This window comes from Leptonychotes weddellii, chromosome 15 (assembly GCF_054177405.1).
Source record: "Leptonychotes weddellii isolate Sample4059 chromosome 15, ASM5417740v2, whole genome shotgun sequence".
NCBI classification, from domain to species: domain Eukaryota; kingdom Metazoa; phylum Chordata; class Mammalia; order Carnivora; family Phocidae; genus Leptonychotes; species Leptonychotes weddellii.
Window position 1 is genome coordinate 27997059 of NC_138383.1, and position 20613 is coordinate 28017671.

The window sequence follows — 20613 nt, forward strand, 5'->3', positions numbered from 1 at the left end:
GGTGGTGGGTGTTGAGGAGGGCACGTTCTACATGGAGCACTGGGTGTTGTGCACGAACAATGAATCATGGAACACTTCATCTAGAACTAATGATTAATGTATGGGGATTAACATAAGAATAAAAAAAAAAAAGAATAAAAAAAATTACCTCCTCAGAGAGGCTCTCCCTGATCACCTATAGTCCTATTTTATTGGCTTCAGAGCACTTATTTTCTGAAGGTTTGTTCATTTATTTACTGCTTATTTTCTTCTCCCCTCTGCTAGAGTCAACTCCATGAGAAGAAGCACCTTATCTCTTTCATATCATGTATATCTAAACTCACATGAGGGCCTCAATGCCTACTTTTGAATAAATGAGTATAAGACTCTTTCAAGACCCCATCAAGCCCCATCTGCTTTATCAAAGTCTTGTGGGACTCCTCCAATTCCTTGTGATTGCTTCTTTTCTGAACTCTGCCCTCTTGGGACCAAGCCTTCTCAGTTCAGTACTCAAAAGTACACTGACTGGCTTGAAAAACTCAACTTCCCAACTAGATTCCTTGAGAACTAAGTCAGAGCATCCTAAATGTCTCTTGGGCCAACAAGAGTCCTCAAGGGGGTGTGCCTGGGCGGCTCAGTTGGTTAAGCGTCCGCCTTCGGCTCAGGTCATGATCCCAGGGTCTTGGATCGAGTCCCACATCGGGCTCTCTGTTCAGTGGGGAGTCTGCTTCTCCCTCTCCCTTTGCGTGCTGCTTCCCCTGCTTATGTGCTCTCTCTCTCTCTCTCTGTCAAATAAATAAATAAAATCTTTAAGAAAAAAAAAAGAGTCCTCAGGGTGAGGTCAGCACTGATTTCTGTCTATAGCTGCCATGAGCATCTAATGAGATCCTGTGTGTGGCAACACTCTGAGCCATAAAGCACATACAAGTAAGTTATTATTATGAATGTTATGGTAGGCATTTGGTAAAGACTGTAAACGCTAGCAGATCATTTTTTTTTAAAGATTTATTTATTTTGAGAGCGAGAATCTTGATCAGACTTCCTGCTAAGCATGGAGCCTGACGTGGGGCTCGATCTGATGACCCTCAGATCATGACCTGAGCCAAAATCAAGAGTCAGACATTTAATCAACTGAGCCACCCTGGTGCTCCAATGATTAAATTTTTAAAAAAGCAAGTGACCAGAAGTTCTTTGCTGGTCTGGCAAAAAGATTTGAGGATGGGATGGGTGTCTCAGACTTTGAGAAAAGTTCCTTAAATAGTATTTCTTCCAGCAGACCTTTTGGTAAATGGTAGTGAGTTCAGGAAGCCATCAAGTTAGAAAAGTTGGTATTGACTTTTTGGTTGTATTGCTGAATAGTTAAGCATGGCCCGGTATAGCATGAACAGCCTAGAGGCATGCCAATACCACATTAATATCACAGAAAAAGCAATGGACTGTTTTACTATCAGAGATATACTCTGAGGACCTAGCATGCTTGGCTCTTCACCTTGTGGGGTGGTTCTTCAAGGGAAACACTCACCTACCTTCTCAGGCCTCTCAGGCTTGTCTAAGGCTCTGGTAAGGGACAAGTCACTTACAACGAGCATTTATATTCTTTCTCTTTTACATCCACTCACCTTCTTCTTTTACAATCCGCCTTCCTTCTCAGTTAAAGCTAGTTGGGGGGCAGAGGAGCTTCTTTTCTGGCTGTCATTCTGGGGCAGATATTTTTCTAGGCTTCATCTCTGACATCATTAAAATTACATTTGGCTATGGCTATGTGATACCACTTGCAAGGTCAATTCCAGTTCTAAAGATTCCATTAAGAAGGAGGTGAAGAATAAGATAAACTGCTGTTATCATTTTTATGCCACGAGATGGAGTGTTACCCTTGACAATGACATTCAACAAACCAACCAGCCCAAATAGAGTGTTACCAAAAATAAATGTGGAATTGAAAGTTACTCTGGATTCTTGGATCTCAGCTCATGTTATCAGTTGTCAAAGAAGGGTATGCTGTTGTGGCTGGAACTGCTTGCTGACTGATGTTTCTGCCTGAAGTTCCATTCTGAGGTCAACAAATCCAAAAGAAACCACACACCTTCCTACTCAGTTACCTCCAAGCCCCTTACCTGACCCATCTGTGGACCCCAGCTTCTCAGTGCATCTCACATTTTTCACTTCTATTCTGATTCCTTAGTCACCACCAGGCCCGGAAGTACGGCCTCCTAGTTGGGCTTCCTACCCTTAACCTCCAATCCATTCTGCCCTGATAGGCACGAAACATCCTCTACCACCTCGTTCTAGCCACAGCTGGGTAACTTGAGACCATCTCTTCCCCTCTCTGGGCCTCAGTTTCCTCATCTGTAAAAGACAAGGCTGGGCTGAGCCATCTCCAAAGATGTATTTCACTCTAGGATTCACATTTCTATTGGAGAACTCTGGCAGAACAAGCAGTCATGCCTCCATATCAACAACAGATGGCGCTCCATCACCAGCAAATAGCTTGGACTCTGCCGCAGCCTTCCGGAAAAGCCTCTTCTGTTATGGAAGGCAAAAATGTCCAAATCCCTTAGCTTCTACTGCTCCTGCACACATAGCCAAAGTGGTAAATCCCGTTCTGAACCATTTAAAGTTTTCCCATCATCTAGACTCTTCTGTTCATTTAACCGACGTTCAAATGAGCACTTACTATGTGGCAGGCCCTGAGCTGACAAGAACATGCACAGTCCCTGCCCTCCCAGAGGTCACCCTCTGGTGGTGCAGACACATTTGGCCTCGGAGGAACGGAATACGCAAAGTGCTGTGGGGACCAGGGCTTCAGGATAGGCTTCATGGTTGTGGTGGGAGATTGTGCCTGAGGTGAGTTTAAGAGGATAAACAGGTGAGTGTCGACTATTCCAGATGCGGGGAGCAGCACCCAGAAATGGCCTAGCCCAAAAGCAGCTTCAGATGCCAGGCAGGGTGGGGGAAGCGACGTGGCTGGCACTGTGGGCAGAGCCCCACCTTGGAAGGCTTCCACACCCTGCAAAGTGCCTGGACTTCATCTTGTAGGCAATGTGGAGACACGGGAAGGTTTAAACTGGAACTGAGAATGGACCAGATCTGAGGCTGAGCAGCTCGACTGGAGACAGTACTCACGTGGAGAACTGCTGCAGTCACACCCCAACTGTTCCCCTGCCTCTCTCTGGTCCCCTTTCAGCCCCTTCTTCACATGCAGGAGCCAAAGGGACCTTCTTAGCCTGTCAATCATCCATGACACCATCCTGCTCAAAAAAAAAAAAAAAGCCCTTCATGTCACCCAGTATTCTTAGGATAAAGAATTCAAACTCTTCACCAAGGCCCACATGGGCCAAATACAACCAAGCCCCCTGACTCTGCTCTGCAGGCAGAAGGACCAGGGGAACGCGCAGTCTGGGAAGTCTTTGTTTCATTCATTCAAAAAACATATGCTGAGCGCTTACTGTGTGAAGGCCTGTTTTAGGCATTTGAGATACAGCAGTGGATAAAACAGAAATCCCTGCCCTCACAGAGCTTTTCACATAGTGAGAAAAATACATTACAGAATATGCGAGGAGCAATGACCAGCAAGAAACTCTGAAACAAAGCCTCAGTGATTGGGGTGGGGTGGGGAGGGGGCATAGGTGGGGGCAAAGGTAAACTGAGGTAGGCAGGGCTGAGCAAGAGGTCTGCCCAGTGGCTGAAGCTTCACAGCAGAGCAGAACCAACAATGGGCTGAAGGCTCAGAGCTGTGGAAGGCAGCAAGGAAGCACAGGAGAGGTCCTCTGCCTTCCAGAGCCCAGGGACAGGAGACGGCAGGTACCCCCAACTCTCAGGAGGACTTTGACTCCTGCCAAATGGAAAATGAAGCCCACCCAACAACCCTTGAATGAGGGTGTTCTTTTTGTCTCTGCCCCCTCACTGTGCTGAGCCCCTCGAGGGCAGGGAATGCCCTTGGTGCCCACGCAGCCAAGTACCTGGCCCAGGAGTAGGAGGCGTGACCAACTGTAAGGCTCATCAGCACCCATCACCTCCCTGTCCTTCCAGGATGCACAGCTACGACACATTTCCCAGCCTCCCTGCAGTGAGGAGGAGACTACAAAGCGGGAAGCAATGATATAGCCACTTCAGGCTGGCCCCTAAATACCACGTGCCCCTCCATGCTCTCCCTTCACTGACCAGCAATGCAAAGACCACAGTGGGGGACTGAGGCTTGGGGACAGCAGAACTATGGATGGGAGGAACTTGGAACACAGTGGGTGCCTCCCTCCAACACACACACTACACTGCAATGTGAGTGAGAAACACACCTTGGTTGTGTTAAGCCACTGAAAATTTTGAAGTAGACAGAGCATTTACACATACTGGCTAATAGGGGCCCTTGCTTGTTAAATGTTTATTAAAATGATGATGTCTTGAGCAGAAGCAACTTCCCCAAAGTCCTAACCTTGGCAGGCAGGGCAAGGCATTTGGGAAACCTCTTTCCCCAGTGATGAACAATTCAGCCCACCAATGAGGAAGAGGCCCGCCCAGATCAGATTCTTTCTCTACAGCACCTACCTTTCCATCATATACTCCAGGTTGGTTAGCCTTGCTTCGCCTGTGGAGACGATGTGGATGGCATAGGAGCTGAGGGAGCGGTGGATAAACCCCCGGGAATGCAAGTATCTCAGGGCATCGGACATCTGGAGCAGCAGGTGCACGATCACCTCCATGTGCAGCACAGGGAACTGGGAGCGCTGGAATCAAGGGATAAAATGGCCAGGAGCAATAGGGCTGGGCCCTGGATGCGGGAGAATGCTTTGCAATTTCCAAAGTCTTTTCAGTTGATCCTCACAGCTACCCAGAATTCCCATTTTACAAATGGGGAACCTCACGCTCAGGGAGGTTAAGTGACTGGCCTAAAGTCCCACTGACCCAGGGCCCCCCGGCTCCAAAGCTGGACTCCTTTCCCTGAACTGAGCTACTTTACACCACAAAAAACAAGGAGAAAATTCTCAAAGCCTGGTATGTGTCTCCAGGGTGGGCTCACCACCACCATCCCACCACCAATGAACCTGCCCTGCACCCCCCCCCATTCAAGCCTGTGCTGCCGGGAGAACCTGGAAGCCTAAAGGACCAGTCCAGCCCCTGCCCCAGAAAGATGACTGAGCCTAAGAGGAAAGAAATTCGCTCACACCAACGTATCTGGCTGATTAAAGTCATACTGGTCTCTCCCCAGAGAAATGGCATTCTTTTGAAAAAACAAAAAAACCCAAAACTTATTATTGAAGTATGACTGACATACAATATTGTATTAGTTTCAGCTGTACAACACAGTAATTCAAGAATTCTATATGTTACATAATGCTCACCACGGTAAGTAGAGTCACCATCTGTCACCATACACTATTACAATATTGCCTACGCTATACTTTCATCTTCATGACTTATAATTTTATAACGTTAAGCTTGTACCTCTTAATTCCCTTCACCTATTTTGCCCATCCCCCACCCTCTGCCCCTCTGGCAACCACTAGTTTGGTCTCTGTATTTATGAGTCTGTTATTGTTTGTTTGGTTGTTTGTTTTTTTAGTTTCCACATACAAGTGAAATGATATATTTGTCTTTCTCTGTCTGACTTTTTTTTTTTTTTAAGATTTTATTTACTTAGTTGACAGAGAGACAGAAAGAGAGGGAGAGCACAAGTAGGCAGAGTGAGAGGGAAAAGCAGGCTTCCCGCTGAGCAGAGAACCCGATGCAGGGCTCTATCCCAGGACCCTGGAATCATGACCTCAGCCGAAGGCAGCTGCTTAACAACCTAGGCACCCCTGTCTGACTTATTTCACTTAGCATAATATTCTCTTTAGGTCCATCCACATTACTGAAAATGGCAAGATTTCATTCTTTTTTATGGCTGAGTAATATTCCATATGTGGTGAGCCCACCCTGGAGACACATACCATCTCACATTATAATAATTTCACATTATATATATGTATATACATATATCCTATATATTATACATACATATCATATTATACACATACATACATACACACTCACATATATATATCTCACATCTTCTTTACCCATTCACCTGTTCATGGACACAGGTTGCTTCCATATCTTGGCTATTATAAATAATGCTACAATAAATATAGGGCTGCATATATCTTTTTGAATTGGTATTTTCATTTTCTTTTTTTTTTAAAGATTTTATTTATTGGGGCGCCTGGGTGGTTCAGTCGTTAAGCATCTGCCTTCAGCTCAGGTCATGATCCTGGGGTCCTGGGATCGAGCCCCGCATCGGGCTCCTTGCTCGGCAGGGAGCCTGCTTCTTCCTCTCCCACTTCCCCTGCTTGTGTTCCCTCTCTTGCTTGCTGTGTCTCTGTCAAATAAATAATAAATAAAATCTTAAAAAAAAAAAAAAGATTTTATTTATTTATTTGAGAAAGAGAGAGAATGAGCAGGGGGAGTGGCAGGCAGAGGGAGAGAGAGAAGCAGACTTCCCGCCGAGCAGGGAGACTGATGCGGGGCTCCATCCCAGGACCCTGGGATCATGACCTGAGGCAAAGGCAGACACTTAACGACTGAGCCACCCAGGCGCCCCAGTATTTTCATTTTCTTTGCATAAATACCTGGTAGTGGAATTGCTAGATTATATAGTAATTCTATTTTAATTTTTTGAGAAACCTCCATACTATTTTCCAGTGGTTGCACCAATTTACATGCCCACCAACAGTGCACATGGATTCCCTTTTCTCCACATCCTCGCTAAACTTGTTATTTCTTGTCTTTCTGATTCTAGCCATTCTGACTTGTGTGAGGTGATATCTCACTGTAGTTTTGATTTGCATTCCCCTGATGATAAGTGATGCTGAACATCTTCTCATGTGTCTGTTTGCCATCTCTACGTCTTCTTTCGAAAAATGTCTATCCAGGTCCTCTGTCCATTTTAATGGGATTATTTGGCATTTTTTATAGTCAGTTATATAAGTTCTTTATGTATTTTGGATATTAACTCCTTATCAGATATTTCATTTGCAAATATCTTATTCCATTTAGTCGGTTGCCTTTTTGTTTTGTTGGTGATTTCCTTTGCTGTGCATAAGCTTTTTATTTTGGTGTATTTCCAGTAATTTATTTTTGCTTTTGTTTCCCTTGCCTGAGGAGACATATCCTTAAATATGTTGCTAAGGCCCATATCCAAGAGATTACTGTCTGTGATTTCTTTTAGGAGTTTGATGGTTTCAAGGCTCACATTTAGGTCTGTAATCCATTTTGAGTTTATTTTTGTGTATGGTGTAACAAAGTGGTCCAGTTCCATTCTTCTGCATGTGGCTGTCCAATTTTCCCAACAACATTTGATAAAAAGACTGTCTTTTCCCCATTGTATGTTTCTGCCTCCTTTGTTGCACATTAACTGACCACATAAGCGTAGGTTTATTTCTGAGCTCTCTATCCTGTTCCCCAGAGTAATGGCTTTTTTTTTTTTTAAATATTTTATTTATTTATTTGACAGAGAGAGACACAGAGAGAGAGGGAACACAAGCAGGGGGAGTGGGAGAGGGAGAAGCAGGCTTCCCGCCAAGCAGGAGCCCGATGCGGGGCTCGATCCCCAGGACCCCGGGATCATGACCTGAGCCGAAGGCAGATGCTTAATGACTGAGCCACCCAGGTGCCCCAGAGAAATGGCATTTCAAGGTAATGGCTTCATCAAATGACAAGAGAAGAAAGGGGAGGGATGGGGAGGGAAGGAGAAATAACACTAATAGGAAGTCCTCAGGCAGGAGGAATGGCTGGCCATTTTGGGGAAGGACCCTTCCTGGAGGGTCTCTTCTCATTCTTGCCCAGGGTCTTTAGAACAAAGTCATGGAGAAAGAAAAGCAAATGCTTCAGAACCTCTCTGAAGCCACATCTCAGCCCAAAGCACACTTCTTTAGGGAGTCTGTGGGCCCTGGAAGATGTTCCCATAAGGAAATTTGAAAAGTGAGAGGGAGTGATACAGGTCTGTATATAAACAAACCTCTATCTACAGCAAAAGTCCTGAAAGACACAAGTGAAAATACAGGGAATTAAAGCCAGGGGTTGGCGCATCTGGGTGGCTCAGTTGGTTAAGCATCTGCCTTCAGCTCAGATCAATGCGGTGGAGCCTGCTTCTCCCTCTCCTTCTGCCTGCCACTCCCCCTGCTTGTGCATACATACTCTCTGTCAAATAAATAAAATCTGTAAAAAATAAACAAATAAATAAATAAATAAAGCAAGCAAGTAAACAAGCAAGCCAGCCAAGGGTTGCCTGATTACAGTTAGATAGAAACGCATCTGTTTGTTTTCTAGGTCTGTTGAGCTCTTAGAGTTCTGATGAAAAAACAGGACAGACAGCAATAAAATTACACTAGTTCCAGCCAGGTGCTTATCAGCCTTAAATGGTGCATATATAGCCCTAGAAAGTAAAGAATTAGGAGGTTTATCTTCCCTGCACACATTAATGGAAATTTCACTGCTGGGGTAGGGGAAGAGGGCAGTGGGGAGAAGTGGGGAGGGCAGCAAGACAAAATCCCTGGAAACAGCCATTTACCCGTTCGTGGAGGACACCGAACAGTGTGCCGACAGTGATGCGCTCATACACAAGGCGGGTCTTCTCTAGGTCCTGGGACAGGCACACAGCCATCAGCTGCAGCAGGTGGGGGTGCCGGAGCTTGCTACAAAACAAAAGCAGCTTCAGATGTGGCAGAGGGAAAAGAAGATAGGAGGAAAAAATGAGTGCCTTCCTTCCTTCTAGGCCCCTTGAACACATTCTAAACAAACAGCATTTGTACATTATGTCTTTCTAAGAAAACAGGATGGGTGGGGGGAGAAGGGGGTAGGGAAATCTATGGCCTCTCACTGATCAAACCCTGAGGACTCAGAGTCACCAGTAACAACGACATTGTCGCCAAGAGCTACTGATCAAGGCACTTTACACATATCATCCACATCCTAACAACCACCTGTAAGAAATATATATATCCTTATACTCATTTTTGAGATAAGGAAACCAAGGTCAGGGAGATGTCAGTAACTTGCCCAAGTCACACACCCCTCAGTCTCATGTCAAAGTCCACATTGTGTACATGCGTCCTTCCAGCTTCCTTGGGTCCCTTTACACGGACTTCCCCAAAAGGAAGAGGCTGGCCTCTGACACACTTCTTGCAGGGGTTGGGTGGCCTACTCAAGGAACCAGGTCCACTCACTCGGCAGTCCCAGAGTGAAACCATGAATCAAGATTCTGCCTCAGCAAGAGCCGAAGGGCTGACCCCGGAGCCACAGGAAACCCAGGTTACTAAGGTACACCCTTGGGCATGTCCTCAATGGCAGAGCCTCAGTTCCTCAGTTGTGTGGATCTCATGCACAGCCATGGTCTGTGAAGACAGGACTATGCATGCTATCCTGATGGGTACAAGGCCGTAACGGGGAAGGGCCTCAGGGGGCTGCTGAACGGGAGGCTGGACCATCAGAGACACGGGTTATGGGAAGTCAATCAACTAACAGAATTAAGCCATCCCCACCATCCCCACCACTCCGGCTATTCATTAACCCCCCTTCTCTCTCTTGGTAGCCCTTGGAAGTCAAATGAACCCATTCTAACAGTCAGGAAATACTGAGGCTGAGGGGGGCTGGTCTCCACACCCCAGGGACAGTACTGTATAGCCTTGAACCTGGGTCTGTAAAGAGACCTGGACTGTAATGCACCAGGCCCCTGGACTTCCTTCTCACCTGCTGTGCTCCTGCTCTGCAATTAACAAGTCAGCCAGCCTAAGCCTGCTGCAGTGAGGGTGGGTGGGGAGATTCAGCTCCTTCACTGTGACCCTGCTCCCGTTCCACACCAGGCTACAAGGACAGGAGAAAATGTGAGCAGCAGGGAGTGAGCAGCTCTCCCAGCTGAAGACCGGAGAAGTGGTATTACAAGGAATCTATAAAGCGCCCCCAACCCTGCACCCTTGAGTCCTCCCTCCGCCTCCCCTCCTCCCCCTATCCTAAAGCACCCTGGGGAACTTAGTATAGGTGGCAAGAAGTCACTGAAGGATTCAAGGGAGGGAGTGACTCGATCAGGTCTGCATTTTAGAAAGACAACAGCACCAGCAGTGTGGGGAATGGTAGGAAGGGGTGTGAGAGAATGGGGGGCTGGCTAGGCCAGTCTGGGTGAGGGACACTGATGACTTGGACAAAGACCACAGCAGTAGGACAAAGAGAAGGGGGGACCTGGCTACAAATCTGTGGCACAGGCAGGAAACAAGGGTGTATCTGTAAGGGACAGAGGGCCTCAGGAGGCTGGCAGAGGCCGTTTTGGAAGGGTGCTTCTTTGAGGCAGGGAAGAAGCATCCAGGTTCAAGGAGAGCCAGAGACCTTGGGCAGGACAACTGTGCCCAAGGCAGGACTGAGAACATCCCCAGGACTTTTGTCATAGCCAAATCCCCTTATTGCCGCTCCTGCTGCAGTTGGCTGCCGAGAGCTGCAGCTGATGCCTGTTCCGGCTTCCACGGAAGTCTTGATCAATACCCTCTGGCCTAAATCAGAGGCCAGACAGTCACCACTAGGCTTCCTCAAACTCTCTAGAAAACCGAGAGGTTAGAACAGCATCATGAGTCGTTCTCAATGGGGTGGCGGAAGAGGGGGTGGAATCTGGCAAGGTCTGTAGACACTGGTTGTCACAGTCACAACTGTGGGGGAAGGGGGTCAGTAGAGGCTGCTACTGGCATCTAGTGAGTAGGACCAGAGATGCTCTTAAACCTCCTACCATGCACAGGACAGCCCCCAGCGACAAACAATACCAGCCACAAACATCAGTGGTGTCCAGGTTGAGAAACCCTGATTTAGACATCTGTTCTTCATGTTTCCTTGTGTTGGAGGAGAAAGCCTCCACACATAAGGAAGTCACATGAAGCCCACCCTTTCTGTGGGACTACGTCAGACCTCCCACGGGCCAGCTTCTGCTTACTTGGTCATGACCATGTAGGGGCCACTAAAGAAAGAGAAGGTAGGCTCATCATCAGCTTGAATCACTTCCTTTTCTCCAATTACTGGGAGAGATCCTAGGTAGGCCAGCTGTGCTCCCCCTGTGAGATAAAACTGAAAGCAGAGCACAGTGTCAAATCAAGGGGAGAAAAGAGGAAAAGTAAAATGCCCCAAGAATCTTGTCAGTCAGCTAAAATAAAAATAGGGGCAACTGACCAACTTGCTGAACTCCCCTATGCCCCGGACACTATTCTTTAATTTGTGTTCTCTTTAATCTGCCCAGAAACCCTGCAAAGTTGTAATATTCTTTCTCTTTCACTATTGAGGAAACCAAGGCTCATGAAAAGAGGTCAGACGCCTGTCCGAAGTACCAGGCTGAGGCTCAGGCCCCCACAGAACCCCAGCCCACATGCGACCAAAGCCGACACTCCTTCTCCCCCGCTCCCCACCAAGTCTGCCTTGGCACAACCAGCAGACGTAGGCCTAGAGACTAAACTGTCGGCAAGCAGCACCCAGACACCCAGCTACATGCCCAAATGTCTCTCTCTGATGGGCAGAACCAAGAACCTAAAAGATACTATTTTCCCTCAAAACATTTCTCAGTTCAGGGGTGCCTGGGTGGCTCAGTCGTTAAATGTCTGTCTTTGGCTCAGGTCATGATCCCAGTGTCCTGGAATCGAGCCCCACATCAGGCTCCCTGCTCCGCAGGAGGCTTGCTTCTCCCTCTCCCACTCCCCCTGCTTGTGTTCCCTCTCTCGCTGTGTCTCTCTCTGTCAAATAAATAAATAAAATCTTAAAAAAAAAAAAATTTCTCAGTTCAAAATCTCAATTCCTTAAAGGCATTCCAATAAAAACTTATGGAGGGCAAGTCAATCATAAATAAGACCCAAGGGGAGAGAGGTGGGCGCCTGGCTGGCTCAGTCAGAAGAGCCTGCGACTCCTGATCTCTGGGACTCTTGATCTCTTGATCTGCGGCTCCTGAGTTCAAGCCCCACAATGGGTACAGAGATTACTTAAATAAATACATAAATAAACTTAAAACACACACACAAATAAGACCCAAGGGGTCAGTGTAGCTCTCTGCTTCTCGTCAAGGAGACAAGTCTGGGGCCCTCACTGGAATTAATTAAAGGATCATTTTCTAAACTCCCCAAATGTAGCATAAGGTCATTCAAGGGAACTTTCCAGGGCCTTCTCCATTTTTCAGTAAGGACAGAGCACTGAGGGGTCTCTGTTCTGCAGAAGTGGTAAAAGAAGGGGCGTCTGGTGGCTCAGTTGGTTAAAAGTCTGCCTTTGGCTCAGGTCATGATCCCAGGGTCCTGGGATGGAGCCCCGCATCAGGTTCCCTGCTCAGCAGGGAGTCTGCTTCTCCCTCTGCCTGCCACTCCACCTGCTTGTGCTCACTCTGTGTCGAATAAATAAAATCTTTAAAAAAAAAACAAAACAAAAGAAGAAGTGGTAAAAGAAGAGAACTACCTCTCTGGAGAGGATAAGGAAGGAAGAGCTGCACAAAGTTGGGGGTAGGGGGTCAGAGCCAGGGCCAGGTGGCTCTCCAGTTGGCCCTGCAAATGCTAGGTGTCCCTGGCAGCCTCTTACCTTCCCAAAGCCAAAGCTGTAGATATTTTGCGCAGAAATGACTCCAGCTTTAAGCAGACGATTAGGAGAGCCATTGGGGTTTCTAGAAATAGTTTTAAATGGAAGAAAAGTTAAGAATTAGCCACCCATATCCAGAGGAACAATGCTGAACCAAGCTAGGAGAATGTGTAGTTCATTTTGTCTTGACTACTTGACTTTTTATCACGGAACTACAGATGATATAATAGCCAGCCTATGAGAGGGCCCTGCGATTTCTACCTCCTGGTAATCCTGCCTTTGTGAAACCCCTTCCAGGTCAGATAGGGCAGACCTGTTAGCCCCACTGGACACTGAAGAAATGACAGAGTGGTTGGATTCCAAGCCTGGATCCATCAGGGCTTCAGTTCTGATGATGCTCCGATTACCTGCTCTGAAGGAGGCCAGCTGCCATGTTGTGAGGACACTCGAGCAGCCCTATGGAGAGGCTCAACATCCTGGCCCAATCTGTCAGCCATGGGAGTATGCCATCTTGGAACTGGATCCTCCAATCCCAAACCTTCAGATGATAAAGCCCCACCTGACATCTTGACTACAGCTTTGTAAGAAACCCCGAGCCAGATCCATACAGCTAAGCCATTCCCTGAGTCCTGACCTACAGAAATTGTATGAGATACAAACATTTATTGCTATTTGAAACTCCCAAGTTTGGGGAGGTTGGAGGGGATTAATTCAGATGGTCAAAGCTGGAAAGAATCAAAACATACTTTATTCAACTTTTGTTTTTATAGATGGGACAAACGAAGCCCAGAGAGAGGGAACCTGTTAGTCGGGGGTCACAGAGCAGCAGGAGAGACCAGACCCTGATGCTGCTCATTCAGCCACTGCTCTTCCCATATACCACACCCAAACCAGCACCTGCACACTGGGACTCCCATTAACTGAAGGTATCTTGAAAGGAGTGGCTTATTTCTTTCGCTCCCAGAGGCTGACACAGTGCCATGCATGCAGCAGGTTCTCAGTTAATGCTTTCTGATTTAGTAGTTTGGGCTCAGACTGAAGAACAAAACATTCTGCTACTGCCAGAGCCATGTTCCCTTCCTCGGCAAATGGCAAAGGAGCTGCGGGTGACAGCGTGCACTCATCCTCACCCCATGCGAGCTCTGTGAGGCTCCATGTGCCCACTTTTCATGAACAGAAGTAAATTCTTTGACTTCTGCTTTCGGAAGTACTTCCGGGCTTTATCTCCTTGGCAACTCAGGCCAGGCTGTCCCTTCCGCACATTAAGCTGCTAGGAGGTTAAGTAAAGATCTAGGGGACAGCAACTGTTTCCTGAGCAGGGCAACAGATTTTGAGATGGCAGCAAGGGCAGGCCTCCACACTGGGGCCGCCCGGCCGTGTGAGTGGCTCTTCGGAGGGCAGAAGCTCTGTTTAAGCAGGGACCCGGGCAACAACTGCACTCAGATCAACCACATTTCTTGCTCTTTTCCCTAAATTCCTCAGGCCATGTCTATGTAAGCTCAGCTGGGTGGAGGGGAGAAAACGGACTCCCCTTATCTACAACCATACAACCATCCGTTCTTCTCAATTGTCTTTCCCCCAACCAGGCTCTGAGATGTAAACACGTACCTGTGAGGAATCTTATCTGACATGGCCCCACTCAGATATGAGAGGCCAATTCTTATCCCACGGACTCACATGGTTTCTTTACATTAAAAAAGGGAGATGTGTGTACTTCCACTCTACTTTCCATTAGGCACTCTGTGGTCCAACCCCATAAAAAGAATAATGTTCCATCTAACTATAAAATATGAGAGACGCAATTTTGAAGCTCCATCTTTCTTTCTGACTAATGAACTCCTGAACTGGGACAGAAGCAGCAATGGTTTTACAAGAAGTTGCCCATAAAATTCAACAGAACAAATGGTATTCACACCATAAAACTGTTGGTATGAACTTTAAGACAGAATAGTTAACAAATACCTACCAAGAACAGTTCCATTTGATAGCACCAATAAAATAGGGAGCAATTAAAAACAGCTCAAGCAGTTAGCACCAGTTAACAGATTTATTTTTCTCTTCTCTTCTTTATTTGTTATATAATAACCCCCCCCTTCTTTCTCATAAAAAAGGCTCAATTTCCCTACTTTTCTGCTGGCTACTTGAACCTGTGCTCCCTGGACTGCAATTCTGAGACCCCCAAATAAAAGGCCTTTGTCTCTTGTTCAGTTTTACCTCCTTTTCTCAGGTGGCAGTGTTCAGTCTTATTAGAAACAGGCAAGAACATATATAAATAAAATCATTACACACTGGGACAAGTCTCTCCAAACTCTGAATGAGGGAGCTCCACACAAGGGGGAGTGGCAGGGGCAGGCAAGGAGGTGGCAGGAGTTGAACCCAGTAGGGCCTCCAAGGTCAGATAAGGGATTTGGGAGTTTATCCTGATAGCTATGGAGAATGCCCTAAAGGGTTTTTAGCAAAGAGTGGCACAACTCGATTTCCATTTTTAAAAGGTTGTTCTAGGGGTGCCTGGGTGGCTCAGTCGTTAGGCTAGGCGTCTGCCTTTGGCTCAGGTCATGATCCCAGGGTCCTGAGATCGAGCCCCACATCGGGCTCCCTGCTCAGCGGGGAGTCTGCTTCTCCCTCTCCCACTCCGTTTGTGTTCCCTCTCTCGCTGTCTCTCTGTCAAATAAATAAATAAATAATCTTTAAAAAATAAAAAAAATAAAAGGTTGTTCTAGATGCTGACCCACAAGAGTGGCAGCAAGAGGAGCAGTTAGGAGTAACTAGTCCTCAAGGGAATTAACTCATCTTTCCTGAGAAGCCAGTGATATCCAGCTCATCGGAAGAAAACCAGGACTTGCTCAGGGCAGGACAGAAAGAGAGAGACCATGAGGGTGTGACAAGTCTAGAGACCCTGATTACAGAAAGTCATGCCATCAGAGAAAATTAAAATGGAAAGGATTCTGTGCATACAAACCCTAAGTCAATAAAGCCCTAAGAATTTAAAAGAGCTAGGTAGTTGAGCATGGAAAGAAGCCTGAGGCCCACCTCCAGTGATGGGGGCAGGGAGGCTGCCCACCCAGCTAGCAGCAGATCTCTCACACCAGCTTAAAACAGCCTGAGGAAGGTAAATTAAACATTCGTGTTTTGCAACCTTGGGAATAAAGGAGCCTTCTTTCCATGCTTTGGGAGATGACACAAAGGTCAGTTGGCTGCTCTACTGAGCAGGAGTTTTCTGCTGAGCTCCTCAGACCTGAAAAGTTCTTTGTTAACCACTAACCTCAGGGTGGTTCCCACTAGAGCCCATAACTCATTTCCCCGCCCAAGCCCCCACATTCCTGCATGGGGGCAGGGCCGCCGAAGGTGCTCCTCTGGCCACTTCTGCAGCGGCCACGTCTTCTCTGTCAGAGTTCACCGCTTAGAGTGGGCCAGATGCCAGATGGGACCAACGTGGAGGAACCTGGGTGGCCCACGTTGCAGGGCTCCTACAAGGAAGGCTGGGGTGATGCCAAATATCCCACTCTGCTCAAGGCAGCACTCACCCCTGTATGAGACCGCCAAACCGGGGTGGGCCACAGATGAGCCGCTGAGGGGAGTCGATCTTCTTCAGGAGGTCATAAGAGAAACCCTGTATGATGGCCTGCATGTGTGAGGCACAGCGCTGCATGAACTCCACCATCTGCAACACACCGCGGAGATATTCAATGCTGCAGTGAACTAAGAGCTACCCTGGCTTTCAGTGGACCAGGAACACTCTGACCTGAAAGATCTGAGGAGCCAGGAGCCCCTGACAGGGAAATCTGTGGAAAGGATAGGGCCCAGGTGATTTTTTACAAGTGTGGAAATGTTTCCAGGGAGGTGATTTGGCAATAATTTCCTCCAACTCCCTGTTCCTCAAAAAGTTGAAAATAGAGCTACCCTACAACCTAGCAATTTCACTACTAGGGATCTACCCCAAAGATACAAATATAGTGATCTGAAGGGGCCCAAGTACCCCAGTGTTTATAGAGCAATGTCCACAATAGCCAAACTATGGAAAGAGCCCAGATGTCCATCAACATGTGAATGGACAGGGGTGCCTGGGTGGCTCAGTCGTTAAGCGTCTGCCTTCGGCTCAGGTCATGATCCCAGGGTCCTGGAATCGAGCCCCACACGTCGGGCTCCCTGCTCAGCGGAAAGCCTGCTTCTCCCTCTCCCACTCCCCCTGCTTGTGTTCCCTCTGTCGCTGTGTCTCTCTCTGTCAAATAAATAAATAAAATCTTTAAAAACAAAACAAAACATGTGAATGGATAAAGATGTGGTATGTATATACGATGGAATACTACTCAGCCATCAAAAAAATGAAATCTTGCCATTTGCAACAACATGGATGGAACTAGAGGGTATTATGCTAAGCGAAATAAGTCAATCAGAGAAAGACAATTATCATATGATCTCACTCATATGTGGAATTTAAGAAACAAAACAGAGGAGCGGAGGGGAGGGAAAAATAAAACAAGATGAAATCAGAACGGTAGATAAACCATAAGAAACTCTTAATCATAGGAAACAAACTGAGGGTTGCTGAAGGGGAGGGGGTGGGGGGATGGGGTAACTGGGTGATGGGACATTAAGGATAGCACGTGATGTAATGGACACTGGGTATTATATAAGTGAGGAATCATTGAACTCTACCTCTGAAACCAATAACACATTGTAGAATCCAATCTACAATCTATGTTAATTAACTGAATTTAAATAAATTATTTTAAAAAGGAAAGAAAATTTCGTCCAACTCCCTCCTTCAACAGATGAGGAAACTGAGGCAGAAGGAGCAAAATTACTTGTCCAAGGCCAACAGCTAAGGAGTTGGAGAACCAGAGGGAGGGAATGGAGGACTCTGCCCACCTCCCTTTTCCCTCTATGTGCCCAGTATTGTGCCTGCACTTTATGCTTTACATTTGTTATGTTATTTAGAGCTCATTAGAACACATCACACCTGCCAGTGTGTGGCCTCAGCAAGTTACAAAATGTCAATGGGCCTCAGATTCCCCATCTGTAAAATGGGGACAATAACAGTATCTCCATGACAAAGTTGTGAGGATTAAATGACTTAATATTTAATTAATTTAATTCAGAACATTTGATGTGTAGTAAGTGCTAGTTAAGGGTCAAAATTACAATTATTCTCCCTCCTCACTGAATGGATGACCAAAAAGGTTCACTAGATTTGCCTGAGGTTTTATAGCTGTTTAACTTGCTTCAGCCCAGGCCTGTGTATCCAGTGCCAATGGCAAGGCCACTGCCAGCCCTGTGCTGTCCCCACGATCAGCCCCTCCCTGCCCCCTGGGCTCCTGACTCCCAGCTCAGTGCTCTGCCTCAGCTGTGGCTACAGAGCAGGCCCATCCTTACCGCGGTGCTGCGCTCCTTCCCTGCCATCAGGGCCCAGGTCTGCGGGTTTCGACCCTTCTCGTCATGGAGTCGAAGATCACCCCCTGCATCCAGCAGTTTGCTGAGGATCCACTGATTGCCTGAAAATGCTGCTGCGTGAACAGGAGTGCTTCCATCGAAGCAGCGGCTGGAGGGGGAGGTGTTAGTATCAGTGTCCATAACACTCCTGCCTTCCGCAGAGTGGGGTGGGGGGCAGTCAATGGGTGACACAAGGCTCCCTTTCTACAAAGGCAACCTTTGGGAGGAGGATTATAATATCATTTGTGAGGCTGTGCCAACAGGAGCTTTATACACATCCCTTTTCCACCCTTACCTCTACCCTTCAAAGTGGTATCATGTTCCAGTTAATAGATGAGGAAACAAAAGGGCAAAGCTGAGATTCATACTCAGGTCTGGGTCTGGTTCTAAATCTGGTGTTCCTTTTCCCATTGCCCCTTGATACTGGCTGCTCTGAAACAATTTCTTCATGACTATAGTGTCCTGGGGTCGGGGTGGTGAAACACAGCCCAACCAGAGACCATCCCTCTCTATCTCCCAAGTCCTACAGTGGAGGCCCGCAAAGCCCTAGCATCAGCAGTCTGATTAAGAATCCACAACTCTGGGGCGCCTGGTTGGCTCAGTTGGTTAAGCGTCTGCCTTTGGCTCAGGTCATGATCCCAGGGTCCTGGGATCGAGCCCCACATCGGGCTCCCTGCTCTGCGGGAAGCCTGCTTCTCCCTCTCCCATTCCCCCTGCTTGTGTTCCCTCTCTCGCTGTGTCTCTCTCTGTCAAATGAAAAAATAAAATCTTAAAAAATAAACAAAATCTTTAAATAAATAAATACATAAAATCTTTTTTTTTTTTAAAGATTTTATGTATTTATTTATTTGAGAGAGAGAGAGAGAAACAGCACGACAGGGGATAGGGTCAGAGGGAGAAGCAGGCTCCCCGCCGAGCCGGGAGCCTGATGCGGGACTCGATCCCAGGACTCCAGGACCATGACCCGAGCCAAAGGCAGTCGCTTAACCAACTGAGCCACCCAGGCACCCCATAAAATCTCTTTAAAAAGTCTCCCAGTTCCAGACCCCTAATCCTCTTGCTCAAAGGCAACTACTGTTACATGTTTTTGTATGCTTTCAGAAATGTTCTCTGCATATACAGGGAGAAATAAGAATATGCTATGTAAACTGTTCTGCATTTAAGTTTTTTCACTTACTGTGTCTTGGAGAAATTTCCGTATGACAACATGCAAGCCACCTCCATTGTTTTTAACAGCTGCATAGTATTCTAATGTATGTACCATAATTTAGTTAATGAGCCACTGGAATATTTGTCAAAAATACAGTGTCAGAGTATACACCAGACTAAATCAGAATCTGCAAGCATGAGGCCCAGGAATGTGCACTTTTTACAAGTTCCCCAGGTGATGCCAATAAGGCTGGCCTGCACCCACTTGATATCATTGTGAGCTCTCTCCTACTGGTAGTTCAGTCTCCTATTGCACACTGCACTGTAAGAACCATAATATCCTCCTAGAGGTTGAAACTAGAGGCCTGCAAGAGTGATTTGGCAACTCAGAGGCATGTTTTATTAGGCTGACATAGTGTTTTAAAAAGGAATCTAAAATAATGGACAAGGGATACATGGGTGGCTCAGTAGGTTAAGCATCCAACTCTTGATCTCAAGGTTGTGAGTTCAAGCCCTGTGCTGGGCTCCATGCTGGGTGTAGCGCCTACTTAAAAATTTTTAATTAATTAATAAAATAAAATAAAATAATGGACAATATTTAACATTTGGAAAATTTCACATTAAAAATTGGGATTTTCTAAGGGCACCTGGGTAGCTCAGTCAGTTAAGCCTCTGCCTTCGGCTCAGGTCATGATCTCAGGGTCCTGGGATAAAGCCCCACATTGGGCTCCCTGCTCAATGGGCAGCCTGCTTCTCCCTCTCCCTCTCCCCCCTACCCCAGCTCATGCTCCCTCTCTCTCTCTCAAATAAACATATAAAATCTTGGGGCACCTGGGTGGCTCAGTCATTAAGCATCTGCCTTCGGGTTAGGTCATGATCCCAGGGTCCTGGGGTCGAGCCCCACATCGGGCTCCCTGCTTGGCAGGAAGCCTGCTTCTCCCTCTCCCATTCCCCCTGCTTGTGTTCCCTCTCTCGCTGTGTCTCTCTCTGTCAAATAAATAAATAAAATCTTAAAAAAAATAAGTAAATATATATATATAAAATCTTAAAAAAAAAATATTGGGATTTTCAGCCTCTTGGGAATTTAGAAGATCTGGCTTTCCTGGCTCTCTTTCCTACCCAGGACCAACAAATGCCTAACCCTTCTTAGAGAGAGCCTGTGCCCATTAACTCCACTTGGTCCCACAGGCATCTGACTTTTTGAGTTCAATAGGTCTGTGCCATCACAGCATTTCCTTTGAGCACTTAGTAATCCAACCTCCCCCCAGAAATTTCCCTTCACTTTGATCAAAAGATATTTTTTAAGTCACATGAAAATGGTCCTATCACAAAATACAAAGCCAAGGGGTTTGCCTTCCCCCCTTTGACAATGTGCTTTCCTACCTCCCCCTGGCATTATGGGGACTTCTAAAAAAGGAAAGTCAAACTGAGTTCTTAATGCCTGGGCTCCCGGTCTCAGCTCTAATCATTAACACACCATTATAGGCCAGTCACTTAAATTTT

At 46.8% G+C, this 20613-nt stretch overlaps 1 protein-coding gene across 7 annotated transcripts in view; it reads right to left on the reverse strand.

Annotated features, from left to right (window-relative positions):
- Window positions 1–20613, reverse strand: part of TEX14 (testis expressed 14, intercellular bridge forming factor) — an 84115-nt gene that overhangs the window by 39588 nt on the left and 23914 nt on the right. For all 7 annotated transcript variants that reach the window (XM_081805296.1, XM_081805295.1, XM_081805294.1 and 4 more), the window contains exons 3-9: window positions 17905–18070; window positions 16056–16192; window positions 12535–12616; window positions 10922–11052; window positions 9700–9813; window positions 8522–8645; window positions 4522–4700 (exon numbers count right to left, since the gene is read on the reverse strand). In XM_081805296.1, coding sequence (XP_081661422.1) covers window positions 4522–4700; window positions 8522–8645; window positions 9700–9813; window positions 10922–11052; window positions 12535–12616; window positions 16056–16192; window positions 17905–18070 — 933 coding nt within the window. The remainder of the gene's footprint in view (window positions 1–4521; window positions 4701–8521; window positions 8646–9699; window positions 9814–10921; window positions 11053–12534; window positions 12617–16055; window positions 16193–17904; window positions 18071–20613) is intronic.